This window comes from Vulpes vulpes, chromosome X, assembly GCF_048418805.1.
Source record: "Vulpes vulpes isolate BD-2025 chromosome X, VulVul3, whole genome shotgun sequence".
NCBI lineage: Eukaryota > Metazoa > Chordata > Mammalia > Carnivora > Canidae > Vulpes > Vulpes vulpes.
In genome coordinates, this window is record NC_132796.1 from 82584443 (window position 1) to 82611561 (window position 27119).

The 27119-nt window shown below is 44.6% G+C and overlaps 1 protein-coding gene across 5 annotated transcripts in view; it reads right to left on the reverse strand.

Annotated features, from left to right (window-relative positions):
- Window positions 1-27119, reverse strand: part of AMOT (angiomotin) — a 65352-nt gene that overhangs the window by 23962 nt on the left and 14271 nt on the right. Inside the window, exons 3-8 of one of the 5 annotated variants that reach the window (XM_025983879.2) lie at window positions 25571-25719; window positions 22389-23322; window positions 15217-15703; window positions 11093-11237; window positions 10119-10211; window positions 7238-7383 (exon numbers count right to left, since the gene is read on the reverse strand). In XM_025983879.2, the coding sequence (XP_025839664.1) occupies window positions 7238-7383; window positions 10119-10211; window positions 11093-11237; window positions 15217-15703; window positions 22389-23260 (1743 nt within the window). In that variant the 5' untranslated portion in view covers window positions 23261-23322; window positions 25571-25719. Of the gene's footprint in view, window positions 1-7237; window positions 7384-10118; window positions 10212-11092; window positions 11238-15216; window positions 15704-20786; window positions 20969-22388; window positions 23323-25570; window positions 25720-27119 lie in introns of those variants that run through there. The other 4 variants (XM_072743353.1, XM_025983880.2, XM_072743351.1 and 1 more) reach the window with 4 other exon arrangements.

Genomic DNA, 27119 nt, shown 5'->3' on the forward strand with positions numbered 1-27119 from the left:
TTCTCAAAAGCCTCTCATAATGTGTACTCTATTAGTAGTCACTGTATAAGATTTTATTCATGTGTGGATTCATTCATTCTCTCAATAGATATTTCCTGAATACTTTTCACATGTCAGGCCCTATTCTACATCTGAGAGCAGTAGTGATGCAATGGGAAGCAACACAAAGTCCCTGCCCCACTGGAGAGCAGTACCCCAAAAGCCCCATAAGGGCAGGGACCTTCTATTCCTTTGCATCTCTCTGAGATTCTAGTTCTACTTCATTGTTCACTACCCTCTTGGTGACCAGTTAATATTATTTAGCTCTCAAATAGAAGAATAAAAATGTGCATAGCTTAGCTATAACACTACAAATATATGAACAATAAACACATTCATCAGTGTATTTACTTTGTCTGGAAAGTCAAGTTAAGGGTTTCAAGTTATTCTGATTCAGAGATAAATTTTTAAAAGGGAATCATAAAGTGGGAAGAACAGCAGAAAGGCAATCCAATGAAGAATAGGGCAAATACCCTCGAGCTCAATCAATCATATTTTTCCATTGCACTTCTGCAATAATTTGAACCCATTCCCAAGCATTTGGCAGATCTCTTAACCCCCTTCTGACTCAGGAAAATCTGATCCCTGCAAATGAATACCACATGATGGCATCCCTTCACTCCCTCCAACAACTGTGGATGTCTTTCAAATTTATTTTTTAAATGATGGCTATATACAAAATTACTTCTAGGGCTCCAGAGTACCCATTTATCTCAGCCATTTGCAAGGAAGTAATTTAATCATTGACCATTTCCATTTATATGCTGATGGACAAAGCATAGTGTAGGATATTTTAGAATTAAGAGATCTGGGTTTTGTCCTAGATTTATCACTGTCTGCACTTTAATTTCCTAATCTGTCAAAAGAAGACAAAACTTGCAAGGCTCGTGGTGGAAGATACAATAATATATTTGGAAATGTTTTAAAAAAAGTTTAAAAAAATACATAGGTGGTAGAGATGAATAAGCAGAATACAGAATTCTTAGGGAGTGAAAATACTCTGTATGATACCATAATGGTAGATATAGTCACTATACATTTATCCAAACCCACAGAAGGTACAACACCAAGAGTTAACCCTAATATAAACTATGGACTTTGGATCACTGATGTGCGAACACAGGTTCATCAATTGTAACAGATTTTACCTCTCTGGTGGATGGTGTTGATAATGGTGGAGGCTATGCAGGTGTGGGAGCAGGGAGTAGATGGAAAATCTCTGTACCTTCCCTTCTGTTTTCCTGGGAACCTAAAACTGCTATTAAAAAAGGTAAAGTCTTAAAAAAATAATGAAAATATATATACAGATGGATAGGTAGAGGGGGTAGGCTATTATTACTGGCTGGATGAACATCATCACATGCATACAACTCATTAGCTATAAGACATTAAAAGTAGTTATGCAGAGCTAAGTCCGGTGCCATAGAGGACAACCTTCATTATGTTTGATTTTCATCTTCCCTTCCATTGCCACAACCCCACTCACCGTGTCACAGAGGTCACAGTGAAAGTGTATCTTCTCTGCCCCTCTCCTTCATACAACTAGTTTATATGTTGCCCCATGGCCCTTCCGTGATTTCTGTGTGATCTTGAATTAGCCTTAATGAGGAACCCCTGGCTCCAAGTAAGAGTTCCCTCTGAAGCAATTTAGTAACACTACCCTGGTATTAGTGAGCTGTCTCCATCTATTGCCAAGAGGCTGTGGTCTACTGGTGGATATTAAAAGAAGTGAAGAGTAGAAAGCACCTCTAGAAAATTGCTACCAAGAGAACCGAGTTCATTCTGTCGAGAAGACCAAAGAAATTACACAAGGCTTCCAATTTGGAAATGTAAAAAGTTAAAATCATAGGAAAAACTGAGAAACACAAGTTCTGAGAGGTCACTCCATCTCTATTTGGGGTGGGGACATGATTTCTTAACATATTGGGTGGAGCAGCACCTACTTCAAAAATATATATATACTGCCGGGGGTACCTGGGCAGCTCAGTCAGTTGCGCCTCAGACTCCTGATTTCAGCTCAGGTCATGATATCAGGGTCATAAGATAGAGCCCTCCTTCAGGCTCCATGCAGGGTGTGAAGCATGCTTAAGATTCTCTCTCTCTCCCTCTCCTCTTCTCCACACTCTCTCTCTAAAAAAATGCTGCCATAAATATGGGAAATGTCGTCCTTGGATGAAGTACCCTTCAAATAAGCCAATAATCCATCAGCAGAACACCCTGGAAGATTCCTGGGTACAAAATGTACATCATCTGAATTCTTATCAATGCTCTAAATGCACACATAATTAGCACCCTCAGATCTTTCAACCACATTTATAATCCATCATAACTATTGTGTGAATTCACACAATATGCTATTGTTTGAAGATTATTTTGGATGAGACATAAGCGTCTCTGCCTAGCACATCTTCCTCTAACACCGAAAAAGGGGACTAGTTATGGTACTGTGTGGATAAGTGTGACAGCATAAAACTGTCCATCTCCAAAACCCAAATGACAAATCAATTAAATGGCAAGGGAATTAGAAATAAGAAAGACAGATCAGCCATGAAAGAGTGGTGGAAATGGAAGGGAAACAATATGAATTTTGTTGTGAAGAATTGAGTGGAGTGGCAAAAGGACACCAGAACATGCACAGCCATCAAGAGTTATCACTGCGATGTCTAAATCATCCCAGGTCACTGCAGTTCAGAAAAATTTAACACTTGGGCCCCTTTTCCTTGAATCTCCGTGGCTGTCATTCTAGCCTAAAGCTGAAGAACAAGGCTCACTGGTTTGGTTTGTTCTTATTGTTGTTGTTGTTGTTGTTGTTGTTGTTTCGAGCCCTCCCACATTCCCTCTGTCCCTTCTAGTGCACTCCGCTTAGTAAGCAGCCCACCCACAGCATCTTCCATCTTTGATCTTGCCAAGGCCTTTTCCCCACCATTCCTGAAACAATTACCCAAGGAGTGGTTCAGCTCTGGATCATCATAAGACAGTAGTCAGCCAGAAGCCTGGGCTGCCTTGAGCCTTGTGAGTGGGATATGCCAGGCATCTGTCAAAACTCTCCAGTGAGATCAAATTAGTGGTAGTTGAGGGGGGAGAAGTTGGGGGAGGTCCCTTCGCGTGCGAGAACACCATGGTTGCCGTGGGACTCATAGTTCTTTAGACTTGGAGTTTACTGAGCCTCCACTTCAGTACAACCTTCATACATATCCCAAAAGATAAGGGCAAGGATGGAAAAGGCACCATTTACCTTGGCTGGGGTTTGCTGCATAGGCTGCAGATTTGTGGCAAGACCTGGATCACAATGAATCACCAAAAAACCAGGTCTCTCCTTTAGTAAAAGTGCTAGCACCTTCCCAGCAAGATACCTCCTCTGATGTCAACAGAACAGGGTCCATCAGAGAATCTCTGCTGAGTTTGGAAGAGGAAGAAGTTGTGATTGCAGGAGAAGGTTCTCTGTAAGCCTGAGGCATATTTCTGTATAGAGCTTAGAGTACAGTGAAGAGTATCACGAGCAAGAGACTTAATGGGATTAGAAAAATGAAATGAATTTCAGGAAGAGCATCTAAATGAGGACTTTGTACAGAGAAAGACATAAATGTATGCAAGGGTTCTTGGACCACTAAAACTAGTCATAATTTTTCCCTGACCATCTTTTTTTTATTGAGATATATCTGACATATAACATTGTATTAGCTTCAGGTGTACAACATAATAATTCGGTATGTGTATTGACCTGACCTTGCACTTAGTTGGCTAAGAAAAGATCCCTAGACCAACGACTTAATTTGGGAAAGTTTCCTTCATTCTCATTTGCTAAGTAGACTACAGAGGTTTCCCTTAGAAGAACTTCTAAGGAAAACTCATGGTGCCATGTGTAAGCCATAACTAAATTCTCTGTTTATATGAGACATAGGCAAAGGTCTGACATATCCGTCTGCCTTCAAAAATGACTTTACATAAGTTATCTCCAACACATAGATGGATACATTTTCTATTCATGAATACCCTTCTTGATTTAGAGATATTCACTAATTTTGTGAACAATAAAGACTCCTTACTAGACTAGCTCCAGAGCTACCTTCCCTAATGTTCCCATACATTAAAATTGTACCCCAGATAGAACAAGCCCTAATGGGGCTTGAGTCACAGTGGAAGAGCAAAAATCCAATGATTAATTTATGTATTTGAGGGTAAGAAAAAGGGATATTTTCCTTTGAATATCAAAAAGGAGATAAGACAACCACCACCCAGGAGCAAACCCAGTTCTGACAGGCTGCTAAAACAGGAAAGAAAATAAAAATCAGTGGATTTTTTCCTGAGACATGTTTCAAGCTCCTACATGTGCTAGAGGTAACCAAGCTTGAGAGTCTGGAAGACATTACATGGCCTCTGCCTTTGCAATTCCATTGGGTAGAAGGCTCCCAGCCTGCTCTGTCCATCAAATGTTCCACCTCCTTTAGCAACAATTCAGAATTTCCCAACAACTAGACTCTGCGCAAAAGTACAAGCTGGATGAGAGCTAAAAAAATTAGCAATAATTGAGGATTTTATTTGAGAGATATAGCTACTAGATGTCATGATTTAATCCTCGTCCAATTTTTAGAACTTCTTTCTTAAATTGTAGATCTATGGGTTTGGGGGCAGGGCCCTGGAAAGCAACTAAAAATCTCTGGAACGAATGTCCAGAAAAGCCTCAGAAGTCTGAAGCCAGAAATATATACCAGGCAACTCTTTCAGTGAGGGCTGCCCAGTGGGAATTACAAATTAACATCCTCTTCTTAGATGTATATTGTATATTATTTTCATGATTAACAACCAGTTGCCACTGAGCCCTAAGACACAGCAAACCAATATAGTTGCAGGGTCTTTGTCCCTATTTATCTCCTACTAGAAGGGTACTCTTCCTGGAGGGGCAGCAGGGCTGTGTATATACCCTAATCTCAAATCAGTCTGGACAAGCTTCTCATAGTCTTGTTGAGAAAGGGGGACCCAATGGGCGACACATTTTTTTTTTAATGAAAAGATGCAGAGGTTACTAGATCTGAACAAGTGCCCACATTTTCTCTTTGGGAATGGAACCAAAGGATGATTCAGCCAGGGAGACAAGCAGCAAGGTCTAGGGAATGAAGAGTCATGAGATTCCAGTTTTATTACTGGCTCTACCCAAAACTTGCCATGTGACCACCAGCAAGCTACTTCTCAGCCAGTCTCTCAGTGTTCCCTTCTCCAAAAGAATACAGTCTTATCTTTGTTCTGTAATTTACTCTGTGGTTTCCTCAAAAAGAAAGGAAGAAAAAGAATATATGAGGTGTAGCAAAAGGTTAAAGGGTGTGCTCCTAGGTCTGGATACCAGATATATACAAGTATTCCTTATGTTCAATAAAGCAACTTTGCAGAATTTCTGATGTAGACAGCTGATGAAGCAAGACATTAGCCTGATTTTATACAACCTGCAGTTTAATGATTAAGCAATTCAGGTCAAAGACATCATTGGCTAGCTGACCTTACCTACTGGAAATGTATGAACCCACAACCCAGCTCCAACAAGCATTTTTTTTTAAGTTTTATTTATTTGAGAGTGAGAGTGTGAACAAGCAGGAGGAGGGGCAGAGAGAGAGAATCTCAAGATGACTCCCTGCTGAGCACAAACCCCATGTGGGGCTTGATCTCACAACCCTTCAGGATCATGATCTGAGTGGAAATCAGGAGCTGGACGCTTAACCAACTAAGCCACTCAGGCGCCCCTCCAATAAGCATTTTAATCTCCACCCCCAAAGCAAAGGATATCTATAAGTCAGACTCTAGGAACTAGAACCATTCCTCTACTGAGAGAGAAGCAGCAGGCAATCAATGAAAGGTGGAAAAACAGCTCAAATACAAGAGGCAAAATGCTGAGGGTCACTAAACACTTTTTTTGGTCTCAAGTTTATAAAGCTTCCAATTTGTCACAATGGAGGTGATTTTTTCCTCTTAAAACAATTCAAATTTTAGAATAGTGAGTGAGTTGTGAAATTTTCTTCACCAAGTTACACTTTGGCATCAATTTTTGCTGGAACACACCCATTCCCTGAAGTACAAAACATCGAAGAGTTAGTAGTACTTCAATACAATGACAACGGACATCCAAGATTAATTAATGACAGACCAGCAGCACATTCCCTCTATTTCACATGAACACAGTTCAGTGTTGCAATCTAATAACATATACATTAAGACTAATCAGATACATATTTATCATATGCTTTGTGGTTTGGGAGCCCCTGTATTTGTCAAAGAAAAACTCCATCCTTGCACACAAATAACCGACAGTTTCACCTCACCATGTACCTACATTGCACAATCTAGCCAGGAAGACCCAGGGCACAGCTCCTGGCCTGCCATAAACTGTAAATTGTCCCTGGGTCCCAACCCGTTCCAGACCCCTTCAAGATTGCTTCTACTTCAAAACCAATCTGCAAAATAAATCCTAGGACAAGGGGCATAGCCATTAAGATTATTTATTTATTTTGATGTAAGGAGACCAACTTCCCACCGAGTATGGGGAGACCAGGACTATTTTGATTTAAGATCCTTGGAGTACTTTAAAATATCTGGAATCATTTTATAGTTCTCCTAAGATAAAGCTTTAAAGCCCTAAAAGAGGAGGAATTAAAAAGTATATATTTGTCATAGGCTTAAGGCAGAGCTAGGTCCATAGTAAGAACTAGGAGGGGGTGGTTAGCTTATTATGTGAAGGAGCAAATGGAAATTGCTCCTTGACCTTGGTGATTTTCTATTCTGGAGCCAAAGGAAGGAACTTGCAGAGAGGAGAAAAGAAATCAAAGTCCACTCACATCAGCACAGCTCTAACTAGGAGTAGCAGATGGTAGGGTGCCTGGGAAGCTCAGTCAGTTAAGTGTCTGGCTTGTGACTTTGGCTTGGGTTGTGAGATTGAACCCCAGAGCCTGGAGTCAGGCTGCACTCTCAGTGGGGAGCCTGCTTGGGAGTCTCTCTCTCCCCTCTGCCCCTCCCCCAGCTTGTGTTTTCTCTCATGCACTCTCTCTTCAATCAATCAATCAATCTTTAAAAAAAAAAAAAAAAGCAGATGGTACCTTCCTGTTGGGGGACTGTGTAGCTGCCAGTACACCAAAATGGAGAGACCCCAGTGCCCTTGATTCCCCAGTTCTTTCCCACCTCAGGCTCATATGCTACCTAAGAAAACTACACATACCTCTTCTTCCAGCTTGACCACCTTGGCCTGGGCATTGCTCAGGGCCTGGTCTCGAATTTCAATGTGTCGCCGTTGGTCCTCATTGGTAGAACGGGCAGTAGCTAGCTCAGCTTCCAGCTTCTCCTTCTCCTTCTGGCTTTCCTTATCTATCAAGACATGAATTATCATTACTGCCATTCCAGAGCTGGCTCAAAAACTTACCCGAGCACACTGACAATCATACCCATTACTAAACATTCTCTAACACACAGCTAAAAGAACCAGCAGACCCAAGATCTGCACTCTCTCGCTGGCTTTACTGCTAACTTGCTGTGTAAATTCAGAAAAGTCACTTAACAATGGTTGTGCAGAAGCAATGTGAAAGTAGATGCAAAGTGTTATGAAAGGTGTTATGCAAAGAATACACAAACACACACACCAGAGGAACAGGTAGGCTTGCCTCTTCAATTTTATTTCTTCAAGTGGTAGGAGCAACTAAGCCCCTCAAATTTTCCCATTATCTCATGATAATATATTAAATCAAAATGAAAATGGGGGCCAGCCCCGGTGGCGCAGTGGTTTAGCACCGCCTGCAGCCCAGGGCGTGATCCTGGAGACCCTTGATGGAGTCCCGCATCAGGCTCTCTGCATGGAGCCTGCTTCCCCCTCTGCCTGTGTCTCTGCCTCTCTCTCTCTCTCTCTCTCTCTCTTTCTCTCTCTCTCTGTCTCTATGAATAATGAATAAATAAATAAAATCTTTTAAAAAAATGAAAATGGTATTTCACAGAATATATAAAACTCCAAACCCTACTCTTTACTAACATTAATTTCCAATTGAAATAAATCCAGGATTGTGTTGTAGGTACAGAAGCCCATGACACACGTAGTTCATCCCCTCTGAATTTCTAGGTCCCTCCTCTTTTAACTAGGACAGACCTCATACCAGAGACTCAAAGGAGCAATTTGGATTCTCATTTGGAGGTAGTGTGCCCTTCCTCTGGAGACCACGATACTTAAGTTTATAAGAGAAACTAAGAGGGCAGTCTCACCTTCCTTCCCACTCTGACTTTATATATCTATTCAGCTGTACCTCGGAAAGAAATGAGCATTTGTTGAATACTTATTGCACATCAAGTAACTTACTCCTCAGAAAACCCTGCAGGGAAAGTGTTACTCTCTCTTCCCCGTTTTGTATATGACAAAGCAGAGACCCAGAGGCTTTGAGGAACTGGTATGAGGTCTCACAATTAGTGAGTAAGTACACAGTGGAGCCCAAACTTAAGGCCAGGCTGTTCTAAACTCTTTCTAACCAGACTGCCTTCTCCTTGGGTTGAGTCGGTTTGGCCTTTCAAGGGAAGTGGAGCACATTCCCCAGGGGAGGCTTTTCAAGACAGCTTTCTTGCCTCTCGCCACAGTTCCAACCACGCAGCCCCCGGTTGATGTCCAAAGGCAAAAAGAACTGAGGCCACAAGCCATGCCCTCTTCCTTGCTTGCTATAAGTGGAGTCTAGTTTTCCCTTCTAGAACCATGTGGCAGTATTTCCCCCTGCTGCAAATACAGTTTTTATCTACTAGGTTCCCACATTTTATAAACCACCAGCAGAGCTCCCAGGACACCTGAGATACCATCGCCACACAAGGAGGAAGGGTATTAACCAGCAGATCCAAAGGCCAGAATCCATACATTTTCTCTTTTGTTCTTTTTTGTCCTGGGAGGCCATTACCTTCTCCATCAGGGAACTAGCTTCCAGGGTAACCGTGAGTGACACCACTATAGCAACTTCACAACAATTTATACTAGGTACTGATGACACCAGAAAAACTACATTCTTCCCTCTAAGACATACTGACAAAGAAACAGGAAGCTCAGGGAAATGAGGAAGAAAAAAAAAAGCCCCACTTCTGAGGCCAGCACACAACAGAGCAACCCCAGGAAGGGAGGGGGATATTGTAAGTAAAGATCAAATAAACTTGTAAAAGCGGACTGGAAGCTGCGTGGAGTGACTTGAAAGGGTCATGTGGAGGTCCTGCAAAGATGGGGCCTGACAAGTCCCTACTGTGCACTACTCCAGCTGGGAGCCATGGTGACGGAGACTGGGGGTAGGGAACACCAATTACGGGCATTTGCAGAAGTTGAGGGTAGTTCATCTGTTTCCCCCTATGGGCTCAATCCACTGCAGAGTTTTTATTGCTGGTTTTATTGTGGCAATTGAAAAGAATGAGGCATTGTCTAGCTGGGTGGAGTCTATTAGGGACCAATAAAGAGGAGGATTAGTTCATTGTCATGGTCCTCGGAGTATTTCCAGACAAAGGAAATGCTATTATGAGGAAGACATAGTTCTGCCCTCCCCACATCCTCAAGTCCATGGCCAGAGGCAGTAGCTCAGGCCATAGCTGAGGTCCTCCTCTAGCTCCCCTTGCACTGTGCCAGTATGCAATGACATGATATAATACAGGGTGTTTAACTAAGGGAGGCACAGGTGCAGATTCAGTATTCTAAAGGCTAATCATCAATCCTCCATGTTAATTCCATCTCTACCAGAGCCAGCACATGGAGCCTTCAACAATAAATCCCTCCAACATTAAGAGACCCCATGTTCACTAAGGTCCTTTTCAGCTAGCTGTGACAAAAGCAGTGGTATCAAAGGGCTTCTCTGGTTTAATACAGAAGAAGCCACATTGATGTGACTAAATACAGCAAGCAGCCTTCTTGGCCTAGAAAGAAAAAACAAAAACAAAAAAACAAGAATCCCAACTTTATGCTTGAACAGGAAAAAGAATCTCTAGATGGCATTTGCTCTGCCCTGGCTATTCTAGAAGGATTAAGCAGAACTGTGTAACCTTTTTACATATCTGACTCCCAACCACACATTAGTACCTGCTGCTAGAGCTGTCAGACTTACTTTTTGCAAAGAGCTGAGAGATGGTTTTTCTAGTATCTTCTGATCCCTCATATTCCTTCTCTGCAAGCTGCTTGTTGGCAGTCTCTAGACGCTCTGTGGAATTCAGAGACAATCAACAGGGCCTCATATACAAACTCCCAAGCACGTGGTGTTTACCGTCTAAGTACTGATCTTAGGCAGAATGAGCCTGCTTCTTCTTGTTACTAAGGCATAGGTGACACAGACATACACTTAAAATATGGAGCTGCAAACAAAAATAAACTATGTTTGGAAAGGAGGAGTTGAGTGCTTAATACCTTTTTCACCCCACCCTGACAAAACCTAAGTGCAGAATTCTAAATTCCAATGAAGGAATCTATCCCTGAATATGTGACATCTTTCATTCACCAGGTGAAAGAGCATCAAAGTTATTATGAGGTCTTTAAAATCATGGAACATCAAAGCTAGGAGGGGACCATGAGCAGTACCAAGTTCAGTTGTCTCATTTTATCAATTAGACAGTCTAAATCTAGAGACATAAAAAATATCTCCAAAGTCATCAGTTTTAAAGGTGTTGAAGTGGTCATTTGTCACCATCTTCAGTATTATCATGTTAAGGTAAAAATAAAAGGAAGGAGTCCCAGAAACAATGGAGGATATTGCTATTTCAAGCTTGCACAGCCAAAGACAGGCCTCCTCTGCAAAATCTGTAAGGGAAGAGAGGCAGTATGGATTGTGGGGGCAGGCCAGGTGGGTCCAGGAGTCCCAGGGTTGGGTGGGGCAGTTACTGTCTGATTAACACATCAGCTCACCTCACTTCAATTAAGCAAGCTTGGGACCAAGTTCAGTTGCAGTCCCCCAAACCTAGCCTAGTCTATGCTCTGCAATTTACTGGCCATACTAGTGGGCTGGACAAGTACTGAGAGTCTCAATGTATCATCCCTCAGCCCTTCCCTTCACCATCTTGGCCAATGCTTCAGAAGTGAGAACCCCACCTCTCAGATCTCTGTTGAAGTCATGCATCCTTCGAATTTCACCCTCAAGCTTGTTTCTCATGGCTTTCTCCAGGGCCTCTCTTTTGGAGGATGACTTTACAAGGTTCTCATATGCCTCTGAGACACGCTGGATTTCTGTCTCCACCTGAAACAAAAAAAAAGGAAAGATAGTGGGGATGGTAGGAGCTTAATGGGAAAGATGGTCTGAAAACATATATACAAATCCTTAATGACGGCTTCTCCCAGGGCTTTACAGATGGCTAGGAGGCCAGCATAACACAGTCATATGAGAAAAGTTTCCCAGGAGGATTCTTTCTTTCTTTCTTTCTTTCTTTCTTTCTTTCTTTCTTTCTTTCTTTCTTTCTTTCTTTCTCTTTATTTCTTCTTTCTTTCTTTCTTTCTTTCTTTTTTTAAAGAGATTTATTTATTTATTTGAGAGAGAGTGTGTGCACACACTTGAGTACTGGGTGGGGGAGGTGCAGAGGGAGGGAGAAGGAGAAAGAATCTCAAGCAGACTCTCTGCTGAGTGTGGAGCCCAACACAAGGCTCAATCACAGAACCCTGAGATCACGACCTGAGCTAAAACCAAGAATCAGACGCTTAACTGACTGAGCCATACAGGCACCTCTCAAGAAGGATTTCTAAAGTCAACCTTCAGCTGAGCAACTAACTCACAGAGTCATCAGACTCCCTCAGGTTAAAAATAAATACAGTTTCTGTCTTCAGAGAAGGTAGTAGGAGAGAATAAATTTCCTAAGTACAGTTATAAATGATTTTCATTTCTGCGTAAGAATTTTCTTAATTTTCAAAATACTATTAATAATGTATATAGTATGTAGATAACATTATTCCAGAGTGTCCATAGCACTTTCCCATATTTATTTCTATTGGCCCTGCTATCAGCCTTCACAAGAACACCTCTTCCCACTTTAGCAAAAAGAAAAGTGAAAGTCATCTTTCTGAAATCAAGTTAGTGGCCAAGGCGAACCCTAAAAACTCCAAACCTCAGCCTTATGCAGTAATTCAGTTCACTCTAACAAACCTTTGCCAATGGCCAAATATTTACTCTTTAACTCTTTAAAATACCCATGGGGTCTGTAAATATGAATGAGGACACGATCATTTCCCTTCAAGGAGCTTTCAATCTAATGAAGTAAAAGAATACAGAGAAGTATGCCTTACTCAGAACAGCAGAAGTGGGTGCTACGAAGGTGCCAGGGAGGAAAAGGTTATTCCTGGTTGGGATGAGGGGAGAGGAGACCAATTTCAGGCAGAAGGTGGCATTTCGAGTCAGATCCTAAAACCTAGGTCAGATTTCAATGAGCAGAGGTGAGGGGAAGGGTATTCTATTCTGAGTGAGCAAATGCATTCCCAGGATGACCAGCAGTCTCATTTGGCTGGACACTGTGGGGTACACAGGGAGAAGTTGGTGAGAGCTGGCTGTAAAGATAGACTGGAGTCAGATCATAAAAGGGCTTCAATGCCAGGTATTTGGACTTTATCCCGTAGTCAGTGGGAAACCAGTACAGATTTTTGAACAGAAATTCATGCTCAGAGTTGTGTGTTATGACACCACTGCAAATCTTGTAAAATGGGGGGGGGGGTGGAAAACCATACACACAAAACATCAAAAAGAAAGGGTCTTGCCCCAAATCAGCCCGAATCAGGAAGAAAATAAGAAATTAGACTCCAGTCTTTCTGTAACCAGTACGGCTTCACTGCACATGAAATAGCCACAGAGATATTTGCATATAATTTGTATAAGAAGATAAATAAACCCCGTGGCCTATTAAACAATTTGCAAATTAAATTTGACTCCTGCAACCATTCTGCATTCCTTCTCAGTTTCCCACTATCCTTAACAAAGCTCAGGGTATTTTATGGGGAGAAATATCAGGCCCCCAGTGGGAGACTGGGGAAAAGGTGGGGTTACCAAACAACTCAGATTCCACCTGCCCAGCTCCAAAATTATGCCCGAGGCAGGGCTGCCTGCAAACAAATGAGGCATACACCACAGAAAAGAGCAGACTCCCAGAGTGTTTTTCTCCTTGCAGATGGCACCAAGATAGCAGCACAGAAGGTGAAAACTGGTGGTGAATGGCATTTAGAGACAAGATCTGCAAGGCCTGGGCCTGATAAAGCTTTTGCATGAAATTGAAGTGCTGGGTACAGAAAATAAACATTACCATTTGAAAGAGCAGGGTTGGTATTAGTCTGCACTAGGCAGCCTGTAGAGGGCAAGGCTTCTCAGTTCCCCACAGAATGCCGCACCTGGAAGGCAGGCCCTTGACTCACGCTGTTCAGAGTACTATTTCCAGATCTGGTACCGAGATCTTTCTCTACTCCCCTCCCATCCACCCCCACCTTGTAGATACTGTACCCTCCAAAAGGGCAAGTTTTGCATCCATCGACAGGACCTCCCAGGAAAAGAAGTCACAAAAGGGCAGATCCACTGGTTTGGTCCGGGATGGTGGGGGCAAGGAAGAGGGAGGTGGTGGTGGGTTTCTGTCTCGTTATTCTGCTCAGGAGCCTCGGGCCTCTGTATTTTTTTTCTAGAATCAGCTGATACCACCATTCTCCTTCCACTTTCTTTGTCCTCTTCCACCCCACTTAGGCCTCTAACCCACTGCAGCACTGGGTCAACCTTCACTCCCCCCAGCCCTTAAGCTGTGCCAATTATACTTGGTCGAGGCATCCTACCCTTCCCTGGAGAACAAGCAACAGCAAACGCTACAAATCCTACTCTGCACCTCTTCCCTGTCACTCACCTTCCCGATTACTACATCAAAGGTGGGGCTGGGGCCACCCTGAATAGAGAGTTTGGGGAGGGGTGTCAACAGTGAAACCCAATCAGCCAAACCGGGCCAGTCCGCCTTCAGCATGTGAGTATGATTAATTTGTTGCACCGATGTGATGGGAGGGGTGGGTATAGTTCAATGAGAGGAGGCAGAAAATGTAAAACTGGGGACAAAGCCAGGGAGCAACAGTTATCCCTGAACCCCAACAAAACGCCATCCAGATTTTGGAACACTGTGTGTGTGTGGGGGGGGTTGCAGTTACATAAAAACTCTCAGTTGACAGTAAGCCCTCCTCTCCTGCAAGACCCAGATCTGGTGTTTACGAATTCTCAGTTTCATTCAGGCCCCTGAAATTTCCACTCCTGGGTGTCTCCTAAGGACAAAGTTGCTGAACAAAACCGGGCAAAGTCCCCTCCCTCCCACACCTTCACCTTCACCTCCCCGGAACAGTTCACATTGTCGGGAGATCAAACCACATGAGCTCCACAATGACAAAAGCTGCCAAGAGGCTGCCAAAGGTATAACCCTATTTACCGACAGCCAAGAGCTAAGGTTCCTAGCTTAGGGCACTCAAGAGCTAAAGTTCCAGCTGGAGGAGACAGGAGGGGCCCAGGAAAGAATGTGAACTCTATGGGATGCACACTCCTTTTTCTACTTCCTCAGCCTAGGGCTGTCACCTGTCACCCAGCTGTGGTGGTAAGCCCCTCATGCCCCCCACACACACCAGAGAAAGACAGCAGATGTTGAATGTGAGCTGCAGAGAAAAACCAAAGCAAAAAGGAGGCAAAGGAAGAGGTGCTGAAAAAGAGTCACTATGAGAACTCCCACTTGGAAAAGTGTTCTAAGCCCTTTCCAGAACAAGGCAGGGCAGGATCTAATGTCAGTGGGGAGATTTTTGTAGGAATTATGGCTTTACATTTAAGTCCCAAATTCAGTTATTTGGGAAAATATAATCAAGACAAAAGGCCTTTAGGCTGGCAGGACCTTCCCCTATACAGGCATCGTCAAGTGTTCTTGACCTTATGAAAAAGTTTCTCAGCCTCCTGGAATTCAAAAACCATCAATTAGGTTTTCATCAGGGCTATGGTGTCTGGGAAAACTGTACAAATAAGTTCTTTTCTCACCCCATAAATGTAAAATGTGACTCTTCCTAGAAAGACAGGCAGAAGGCTTTTTCCAAAGTTGGGATCCACCCGTAACCTTCGGACACGGGAATCCAGAAGACCCGTGCGGAAGTCGTGAAGGCACCAACGAGTGGAGACTTGTGTCGATTCGAAACACATGAGACTGAAAGAAGACCCCAATATCCCGAAACGGAGGCCTCACCTTCTGCAGTCTTGCCACCTTCTCGTAGCATCCTTCCAATTCCTGCCGCAGGTTCCGGTTCTCATCGGACAGGATCTCCACCATCTGCTGGGCTCTGGAAACGATAGCGAACGGGTCGGCTGGCATTGGCTGATAGGAGGCGGAGGACTGCTGAGCCCGAGGCATAGCTGAATAGGCTTCTCCCGGCTGCTGCTGCTGGTGATGGTGGTGGTGGTGCTGTTGCGGAGGGGGCTGACTCAGGCCAGGCTGAGGGAGCCGATAATGATCACTCTGGTGAGCCGGGGTCGGAAGGAAATGCTGCTGGGGCCTAGGCAGGTGAGCTGAGTGGTCTCCTTGGTTGGGGGCCAAGGGGTGTTGGGCAGGAGACAATCTCGTGGCTGGCGGAGACTGGAGCAAGGATAAGGAGCCCCCAGACGTGAGGGAAGAAGTAGGACTGTGAGGCCGTGAGCTCCGGGCCGACAGCGGCAACGAGATGTCCTGCGCTGGCCTGTAAAACACGGAGGGCGTGCTAGGGTTAAGCTCTCTCCAGCGGCGCTGGGCGGCGGCACTGGAAGCCTGCTCACCTCCCTTCCGGTGTCACTGCCCCCTCCCCCCGCCCCAGGACACCTGCAAAAACGAGGAGCAGGCAGGGTTAGACTCGGCAATCTCTGCAAAGTCCTCCACAGCCCTTTCCAGGCTTGAGCTTCGAGTGCCCCGCAGAGGTGTGATCCCCGGGAGGGCTGAACCAGGTGACCTCTCGGGTCCTTTGGCGAAAATCTAAGTGATGTGCACCTGTGCTCTCATTGCTCAAGTGTAAGCACTTTAAATGAGTCTTCCAGAAGGTAATTTTCACGTCATTATCTTTTTTTTTTTTTAAATTTTATTTATTTATGATAGGCACACAGTGAGAGAGAGAGAAGCAGAGACATAGGCAGAGGGAGAAGCAGGCTCCATGCACCGGGAGCCCGACGTGGGACTCGATCCCGGGTCTCCAGGATCGCGCCCCGGGCCAAAGGCAGGCGCCAAACCGCTGCGCCACCCAGGGATCCCTCACGTCATTATCTTAAGCACAACCTTTTCTGACATTCTATATGCAGTCAGCATATGCAAAGAGTCCAATTCAGAAAGTGTGTTCCACTTGCCCACCAGGAAATGGCAAACTGCAGTCACATCACAACCAGTCCTCTTCTCGATACTGGCAACTCTCTTTCATAATGCATACATTCACAAAAAAATGACTTGAGGATATGTAGATCCTTATTACATTAAAGACACCAAATAATTATTGTTGAGTGCAGTTAATAATGGAATGAGGCCCATTAGGAGCAATGATACCAAGATCTGAAAGGGATTGCAGGCAACACTGTCATACTATTTTTGGTGAATTGAACCACAAAATGTAAAGACTGGAGAAGCCTTCAAGAAATAATTTAATCCATTCTCTCACTGGATAGACTGGGCAACTGAAGTCCAAGAGAGAGGAAACAATTTGTCAGATATTACCGAGTGACTAATTGGCAGTGCCAGGGTAGAACCCTTATGTCCACATTCACTTTTTCTGCCTCTTCCACTACCATAATACATTGACTTCCACACAACATATGTTCAAATTCCCAATCTATTTCTTTTTTTCCCCAATCTATTTCTTATAGAAAGTTCCATAAAGAGAACTTCAGTACATTATTTAATGTGTCTCTCCCATTTTCACACCCAATACTGTACTTGTTAGCCATTAAGGGAAACAAAGAGTATGTGAATGGATCGCTTCCACCATCACTGCTACCAGCAGGAATATCTGTAGGTATACAATGGAGACGAAAAGTTTGTTCATCCCCCAGCCCGTGCCCAACTAACCTCATATACTCCCACATCCTGTGGATGCTTGTCCTACAGTTGATATTTCTCAATCCAAGGAAGACAGATGGCTAAGAGCATGGGATTTGGATCCCAACAGAATTTGGAAACCTTTTCTACTGCCTACTGGCTGTGTAACCTTGCTCATGTTACTTAATCTGCATGAGCCTGTTTTGTTCCTAAGGTCACAGATGAATTACAAAAATACTGGGCTCCTCTCATTTTTGAGCTCGACAGGAATTACAGAGTCTCTTATCTACCTCCCAGCGAGATAGGTTGACCCTGTTAGGGATTTAACTTATGGGATATCCATTTAATCTTTGCACTAAATTGCATAAAATTCATGGTGGAACTGGGACAAATCACTAGGAGCAATTAACTTTTAACTGGCATTCCAGATGCTAAAGCACATCCCTCCCACATACATTTCAGTTATACATTTCAGTTATTGTTCACACATCTATCTCTACTAGAGATCCTCACTGTGAGGGCTTTTTACATCTGTGAAATCATTCCAAACACTTGATAATTGATACCCAGTAATAACCCAGATGCTTGCCAGAGCCCTCAAACCTGCTCGGGCCCTGGGTTCTGTATCTCAGCCCCATCGATGCCTTTGGTATACTGATGTTCTTCCAATTTCATACATATGGCACTATCAAATAATTGCTGGATATTTAAAGAAGGCACTTGACCTACTTACAGACAGAATAATTTACAGGATTCCCATTATTACACCTGGAAAGTCACTACTGTATGTTACCTTTCTTGGAAAATGCTCAAAACAGGCGTCAAATCAAAAGCCTGGGAACCATTTATAAATTTATTTGGGATAAGAGTCTTCTCCCATTTTCTGTACCAGGAATCTTCAATTTCCTTAGGGGTAAAATGGACTCTGTGTGCTCCTTCCTCTTTGAGTAAGAGCTATTATAATTTTTATATATCCCTAGGGTTAAAATATAATGTACAGGGATGTTAGGGCTTTTGGATCTCCTGGGCAGAAGAGAGGGCCTTACATTTCATGTTCTCCAATCCAGCTCTCAAAATGTCACAGAAAAACAACCAAATTAACCTTTATCCTTGTGGCCAGGATTTGGAAACCCTGGGCCTGGGAGGTGTTCTCTTTTCAAGACTGAATGCCCAGTTCTGAAATGGGCTTCGCCCCCCTGCCCACCAGCTCCTCTGGGCCCCAGCAGCAGTCCAGGCCTCTCCTTCAAACAGACTGGCCACTGAGACATCCCTCCTGCCTGGAGGCTGAAGGGCTCCTCCATGCCCTGGACAGATGGTACATGGCCCCTCAGGGGCCTCGGGAAGGAGGAGACCACAAGGTCTCCGGAAAGAGATCTCTCTTGGGACGGATAAGCCACAGCAGTGGCTCTGGCCATGACTCTGAGCTCTACTCAGAGATAATGGAGACAAGGTAGTTGCCCTTCCGACTCCCCTAGGCTGGAAAAGGAAGCAGATTTCAGCGCACCATGATGTTGAGAAAATCAAGGCATTCCATCCCTGGCAGGTTTGCAAACAAGAAGCAAGGCTTGGGCAGTCACAAAAGGAGAGAGAGCCCTCCAGCCAACCAACTCCATCTGGGCTCCAGCATCCACCCACCACAGGAAAAAAAAAAAAAGCAGGACTGTATTAACAATCCTGTGAAGTTCCCACTACACACACACACACCCTACCCAGAGAAGGGCTGAGGCATGACAGGGATGGGGAAGAGCCAGGGGTGGGGGAGGGATGTCAGAGGAAGCACCACTACACTCAAGATTAAATAATAAAAGTAATAGTAATGATGGTAATAATACAGGTGGCAGTTGGGTGAACGGCACACTCCCCAAGTGCTTCCACTGCACAGCAGCAGGAATTGCTTCTCTGCTGGCATATTAACCAGAAACAACAAGTCGTCTGCAGACAATAGAATCACATGATCCTGTGGAAGCCCTGACCTGCCTCCCTGCCCCTTCCCTCCCTTCATCCTGCTCCTTCCCGGGACAACCTGCACCCCCCCCCCTTTGCCCGTGCTCTGTGGCAAAGGGGCATGGCATACATGCAGGGCAGAGACCAATGACCAAAATCACAGTCCTTCCCCCAAAGCCAGGGGAACTCCCTCCAGAGGATAGCTTGGGAGGACACAAAAGGAAAGCAAAAGCCTATCCATCAAGAGCTGACACAGCACCTTCTACCCTGCCACCTCACTGGGAGCCCCCACCCTCCTCAGTCTCTCTCTCTCTCTCTCTCTCTCTCTCTCTCTCACACACACACACACACACACACACACACACACACACCGCCTCCCTCCCCACACCCACATACTACACACTCCAGGCCCACACGTGTGCAAACCCACATGTGCACACTCTCACCAGAGTAGGTGCCACCAACAGCCTGGAACCCAATTTATTTTGCCCACAGAAACTGCCTTTCCTAGGCTCTGTGACGGTGGATCTGTGAATCCTGGAGAGGGCTGCAAATTCTTGATTGTTTCTCTTGCACAACCAGCTCGGCTCTGAACTACGGAGTTAGGTCACCCTTAGATTCCACTAAACAAGGATTTCAAGAAACCTCAGATCTGGGCATGATTTCAACAATTGAAAGGAGGTGGCTGCTTTACAAACAGAAAGGTTTTAATTTTTAAAAGCAGCTGATAACTGTGTAAACCCCAGACGCAGAGAAGGCTCAGCACTCAGAAAGACAAAGATTCAGAAATTCTTTAATTCTTCCGATGGCTTGGCCTTGTTTCCCATCTGGAGTTCTGGGCATTCGGGATATTTCTTTTTCAAGTGGGGAGGAGGGCATAGCGAAGACGAAGTAATAAGAAAATTGCTTATAACATTTTGTTAATTCTAACAGCAAATCTCTAGCATTTCACCATACCTTGAAAACCAAAGGTTTTGTGAACAGCAATTTGTTCAAAGAGTTTGTTGTGAATCTTGATCTGTAATTTATGGATTAAGAACTAAGAATTTTGTCCTCTAATTGGTGCTAGCAGCAGTTACTTGGAAAGGTACTCACCAAGTGTCTCCCAAGTTGGCTCAAAGAAATGAAGGAGGAAAAATGTGTCACCACCTAAAAGCAGTACATTTCTGGAAAGCAGTTCAACTACCTCCCCTTGCCAATAATTTGTCCATAGGTGCCATTCCCTCCCGCCAGTCCCTGAAGAAAGTTTATTGCCAAAATTTGTCTGATGCAGACCCAAACTTGACACAGAGCATCTTCCGATCAGGACTGTTTTAGATTGGATTATTTCTGAACATATCAAGTACCCTGTTCCTCTCCCATAAAAGGGGGAAAAAAACTATAGAGCTAACCTGTGTATTAAAATTCTACTCAAGAGAGAAGAATCAGCATGGGCTCTACTGTTTTGGGGGATAGGGAGAGAGCTCCACAGATAATATAGGAGGGAGGAGAAACTATAAGTATACTCCTGTAAATTATATGCAGCTAAATTTCTCTGGTGGTTTAATCAGTATGGCAAGAAAAAAAATCCCTCTGTGGGCTCCTTATTATTTATTTAGGCAGATCAAAGGGCTTTTCCATCTAGCTTCAAACACTGTGGGAGTCATTTCAGATCACAGACAATACTAGTGAATGAGTTCTGAAAATAGCTTTCCTGGGAAGGCGGGCCTTGTGCTAAGCAGGGCTTCAGATTCTGCTCCACACCCCAGCCAACATACTCCCCTCCCACAAGGCAACAGACGTCAGCCCATCCACATAAGGGACAGAGTCCCACTGACTCTTACATGCTGATGGGAAGAGTAAAACAAAAATCCTCAGCTTCATTGACATTTTGCTGGCTTGAATGGGTTTCCACTAAGCTAAGCAGTCCAAATGACCAACCCCTCCCTTGGTCTTCCGCTTCATTGGGCAGATGGGAATCAGGTTCTCGCTCTCATTTAAACCGGAAGTGCCCTGTCCATTGCCCTATTTCCTGTTCTAAGCCACTTATCAGAACTTAGGCTCCTCCCCTTTAAAGCTGCACACAAGAGGTTGAAAAAGGTTAGGAAATCAACCTTGGTTAAGAAGGAAAAAAAAAATCCTAAACTGGCCAAGTTATGGGTGGAGCCCAAAGTGAATTGCTTCTGGCTGTAAAACAGGATGGGGGTGGGGGGTGATGAAATACCAGGAAATTCTAGGTGCATTCCCTTATTCCCTTACCTTCACCTTACTCCCACCCCCTGACTGCCTTCTCTCCTGAGTCACTCAATGAATTTCAAGCCAAGCGGTTCTTTCCCAAATAAGTGAGGAGACAGGAGGCAAAGAGTTAGATGTCAGAGAGATCACAGGCCTGATCTGGAAAAAGCACCCCCACCCACCCAGGTCCAGGGACTTCAAACCTCACAGTTATCCATAATTACCCAAGGTAACAGGACAGAAATACCACATAAAACTGCCACCGTTGTTGGCCACAGTGGAATCCTTTCCTCTGCCCCATATGCCGAATGACTACCGATCAGAGACATGGCCCCAACAGTAACAACAGGAACAACAAACAGAATCATGGAATCGTAAGGTCTGGTCGATACAGCACTGGGACAATGGGCCTCCAAATCCTGCAGAAGTACATTTAGGAATAAGTGAATAACATGAAATTGTCCTCCTGAACCAATGACAAGTAGCAAAGAAGTCATGGGGATTTTATTCTCTCTGCATCTTAGAATCTGACCCAAAGTTCTATGTAACATGATGGGAGTTTAACTTAGTTGTCCAAAAACGTGACAGGCAACTAACAAACGCTCTACGGAGGAAAGACGGAGCAGCCCAGAGTTCATGAACTGCAAGGATGTCCAAGGCAAGTGACATTCTGAACCTGCACATATCCGGCTCCCCCCACAGTAATATCTAGGTATTGGTTTAGTGTCCGAAAGAATCATAGTAATTCTGCAGAACAATTCGTTCCTAAAAAGAAGTGATGAGCATTCTGTGGAGGGGAATAACTGACAGGGATACGATATTCCACATTAACGTTCAAGATAATTTGCTTCCGCTTCTCAAGGAAGGGCTTAACAACTCACAAGAAGAGGAACACGGACCCTTTCTTCACAATCCCAGGAGACAGGACAGCATATAGCTGTAGAAACCAAGACTTGCGTTCCTGTTCATCCACTAGGCAATTGGGGCCATGCTCAACCTACAAAGTCAGGGGAATGTTACTACAGCACTAATTATGGCTGAAGGGGCTAGAAATTCAGATTCGCAGGAAATTTACTAAGCCAGGGGCCAGACATGCACTGCAGAGTTTCTTATACCAAACACCTGCCCATTTCTTCCCTTAAGATTCCCAACACACAGCAGAAGCTGGTTGGGGATGAGGCCAGGAAATGACAGAAAGGGAACTCTCTTACCTGGCTGCTCCATACTCAGGGGGATGCTGATACCTCATCAGTTGCCCCTCTGTTCTCCCTGGCTGGTTCAGACGATGCTCACTATAGAAGTGCCCTGCCTCTTGGGGCTTGCACACTACAGACTGGGGTGGCATGCCCTTGAAGGGATACTCTGGTGGGGGGCCTCGATGTTCCATGCCCTTCAGGCTATGCTGGCTGGGAGGTGGCCCCTGGGCCTTGTAGAATTCACTGGAACTTGTGGGAGTCTTGTAGAGGTCACTGGGTTGTGGTGGGGAGAGGGGAGCGCTGGTAACAGGTGGATGGGCCTTAACTCCACTGGTGGCCAATGACATCTGCATTAGTCGTTCACTCAAGGAGCGGACATGTCCTTGCTTAAGATCTCTGAGTCCTTCATCCTGGTGCATCTTCCCAGGATTGAGCCGCTGAACCGATGGGCGTCCCTCAGTCCTCATCTTCTGGTTGGTCACTCCGGTGACATAGAAGGCAGCTCCAACACTGGCATGCTGTTGGCCCCGAAAGTATTGGGATTGGACCTTGGCTTCTTCATAGGTTGGGAGTTCTTCATTATTCTGCATTCTAGGGGAAAGCTGCTTCTCCATGATGATGTTTTCTGCCTGGATTTCCTGCCCCTGAGGTTCTTGTCGAGCAGCATGAGCCACAAGCTGTTGGTGGTGGTCTTGGGGACTCAACACATCATTCTGAGGGCCTGGGTTCCCACTGCTACTGGGGAAAGGAGGGCCATTCCCTGTGGCTTGCTGGTGTATGGCAAGCAGGTTGCGATTCTCATTGGGATTGCCATAGCGAAGCTGCTCTTGTAGCAGACGCTGCAACACTGTGGTTCCTCCACTTGGCTGTTCTTCAGAATTTCTCATCTCTATTGCTGGTGGTGCCTTGTGAAGAGAGAGAGAAATTGGGCACCTGGGCTGCCCTTGACCTGGGAAGGGGAAACAGGAAGCTTAACACCCAGTTGATGGATAAATCATTCCTCTAAAGGGGAAGAAAATGGGTATTTGGGGGTGAGGATTCCACTCCAGAGACAAAGTAGAGAATTGAATCTAGAATTAATGGATTAATTGTTGGTGACTCCTGGATCTACCATTGATATGATGAGGAACTCAGGGGCATAAGAGCTCATTGTTTCCTCTTTTTGCTTTTAGCATGGGTTAAATATCCAATCTTGACTTAACTTCTATGAGAACTGGGGAGACCTGGAGCAGTCGGGGAGGGTGACCAGAGAGGGCAATTTTCCTAGGTCCTTACTCAGAAAGTTCATCTCTCTGTATTCTATTTAAATAAAAGGTCCAACTCTTATGGGCTGTGGGACTTGGGGCAGGCCAGTAGGGAGAATGTATAGGCAGGATCTGTAAAGCAGGTCATCATGTGGAGGGAGCTACAAAATGCCAAATAATAACTAAAATAAATACAAGGTGACGAGAGCTTCGCTTGCACCATATAGAAATGATCCCAGCTTGATGCAACTCGTTTTCTCTGATCTCATAAAACTCTGAAACATAGCTTTAAAAAAAATCCTTTCTGTATTGTCCATTTTGGATTCGCCTTGGCTTAATAAGAGAAGGGCTTGAGATAATTACTATTGACAAAGTTTCTCTTTCAGCCATCCAGGAATAGTCATTGAGGTTTTTTTGGTTTTTGGTTTTTGGTTTTTGCTGTTGTTGTTTGGCTAGGAGGAGCTTAAATGGGAAGCCCTCTTTCATGTGAAGTGTGCCTCTGACAGCATTTAGAAATTGAACACTAAAAAGGTCATCCTTCTAGAAAGGGTCCAATTATCATATCCCTCCCCCTCTACCACCACCACCACCACCACTAATTCTTCTCAAGGAAGAAATATGGATTGAGTGAAACAGGTATTGGCAGTAAGACAACTCAAGATTCAAGTTCTAATCATGATAATGGATTTACAGGTAAACCTAAGCAATGGTTTCCTCTTTTCTTGTCTTCTATTTTGCCACCTGAGAAACTAGTAGTAGGTGACCTCTCTCTCTCTCTCTCTCTCTCTCTCTCTCTCTCTCTCTGTCTCCCTCTCCCTCTCCCTCTCTCTCTGCATGGTACGGTACGTAGAAATTCATCAGAGGCTCATAAAATCTTTGGACAAAATCTGTCGTGTGAAGTACTGCAATTCAATACGCATGTTCAGTGATGAAAGTTGTACTCTAAGGATCTTAAGTAGTGTTGGAGAATGGGCATGATGTCACAGAAAAAGTCACAGTAAAGGTCAACCTAACCAGCCTCGGGTTCTTAGATGAGAACTCTGGAATCCTGGCTCCCAGGCTCTGATTTCTATGATATTAAACAGCCTCCAATCTCTCTGGAAACATGATCCCTTTCCTTTAGTCTTGCAGGGAATGGCCAGAAGATGTGTATGGTAGATAGAAAAAGGTCATCTTCTCTTCTTTTTTTTTTTTTTTTTTTTTGCACTTCTTGCATCATTACTGCTACCTGGTATCCAATTGTTCTAAAGAGCAGTTTGAACCCACAGTTAACCTTCCAAAGACCCTTTTAAAATCCCATTCATCATATTCTCTGGGGAAGGGTGCACCAAAGGCCTGAGCAGCCTGCCCTTTCCCTCCCTCCCAGTGACCATCTGGGACTCCTGTGTTTATTTTTTTTAAAGATTTATTTATTTATTCATGATAGACACAGAGATTGAGAGAGAGGCAGAGACACAGGAGCAGGGAGAAGCGGGCTCCATGCCGGGAGCCCGACGTGGGACTCGATCCCAGGACTCCAGGATCGCTCCCTGGGCCAAAGGTAGGCGCCAAACCGCTGAGCCACCCAGGTATCCCCAGGGACTCCTGTGTTTAAACTGTCAGACTGTATGCATGTTGTCAGACTGCATGGATTTTCTGATAGGCTGACAAGCATAACATATACATCTCTCTTGGTACCTTTATACTGGAAAGATGACTACCAAGCTACCTTTCCTCTCTCAAAAAATGGAAACAGGAGCATGTATGGTTAAAACAAAATCACTTGCAAACTCATCCTACAAGGCAGGGAAATCCAGACATTGAGCGGCCCCAGACCCTGAGAGTCCACCACCCCCTCCCATTCCACGCCCGCCCCACCCTGCACGCACACAGGCTCACGCTCACGCACAGGGGCACGCACAGGTGTGCACGCAGGCACGCACACATACACACACACACACAGATGGTCCATACCTATTTCTGCTTTCTTTTAGGCTTAAAGCCTTGATCAGGATAGGGAATTCTTGCTTATGAGCAGCTCCAGAAACCGCAACGGCAGATTCCCTCTCCCCTAACACTCAGGTTCAGGGTAAGCGCCGCCAAGAGTCCAACCACTGGTCACTCTGAAATGTTCAGGAGGGGGAGGGAGGGAGAAATAAAAACGTCGTTTCTATTTTGCCACCAATGGCCAGCACAGTTAACCAAACCAGTCCTTCCAAAGGAATGACTTCTCCCGTGTGTTTGCGTCTTATATGAGTGACAGAATCCCTTTCCGTTAGGACAAAAAGAAATCTCACTACCAATCTCCAGAGGATGGAAATGTTCAGGTCTGAGACTGGAAAGGACTGCTCTGTTCTCGCCTCACAGCGCCCAAAGGCTGCTGCTTCTGCTCTGAGTTGGAATGGTGGATGATGACAAAAGACATAATCAATGTTGCCTGAAGGGTGCGACTTTTAAACTGCTATCAGTATCAGGGCAGATGAGTCTCACTACCCCACACCCCAGAAGGGAAGGCAGTCATCAGAAGGCAGGGGTTTTTGTTTTTTTTTAAGTATACTCAGTGAAGCACCTGATTTAACTGCTGCAGCCTCAGGCGGACAGAGGAAAATCCAAACTGCTTTTCCCCCAAGTCATTGAGTATTTATTGCATACTGGCTATTCTAGACATTTGCCAGCCTCGAGCTAGACACAAGGAAGGATACAGAAGACACACCACGTATGTGTCTGCCCTCACGGAGCTTACAATCTGATTGACGGCCCATCTGTTCTCACTGGAGCAGCAGAGGTGATTGCTCTTCTCAACACACAGCAGCAACTCTTCTCCAAGGATAAGATGTCTCCACTCACTTTCTCAGCACTTCCACTGCTCCAGTATCTCCCCAAAAGTAAACTACTGGACTCACGTTGTAAAGGCTAGATGCAAACATCCACCAGATATGGATCCGCGATAGTCCTCATTTCTGATTACTGTGCTGACCCTCTAACAAGGCCTGCAGGCCCAACCAAAATGGTTATGAAACTGAGGAGTTCGTGTTTATGTGAGATGCATATGATCCACATTGCTGTTTTCTGTCCTAGCCTAGTCATGACTCACTCATGTCACTTAAAAGAAAGGGTTTAATCCACATCAGAGATGCCATTTGAAGAGCAAGGCAATGCAAAGGAAGTGCACAAGCATCCCTGTATTTTGGGAGCCTGTCCAAAACATCCAAGTTTTAAAAAAATCCACAAAACCACACAGTGATTAATTTAACATTATTTCCTTGCAACGTTGCCAAAAATCAAGTGAAGAGATACAGAGTGAGCAAACACGGAAATTTGTCTTTCAATCTTGTTTTGGCTCAACATATAATCACAATCAAAAGCAAAATCATCTCCAATATGCAAGGTAATTACTTGAGGGTGTCTTTTCCTAGTTTCAAAGTAGAGGAACAACTTCTAATTGGAATCAAAGCTGGATTATTAACAGAGTGTGGTAAATAAAAACCACCGTGTTTCTATTGTGTGATTCTGAACAAAACAG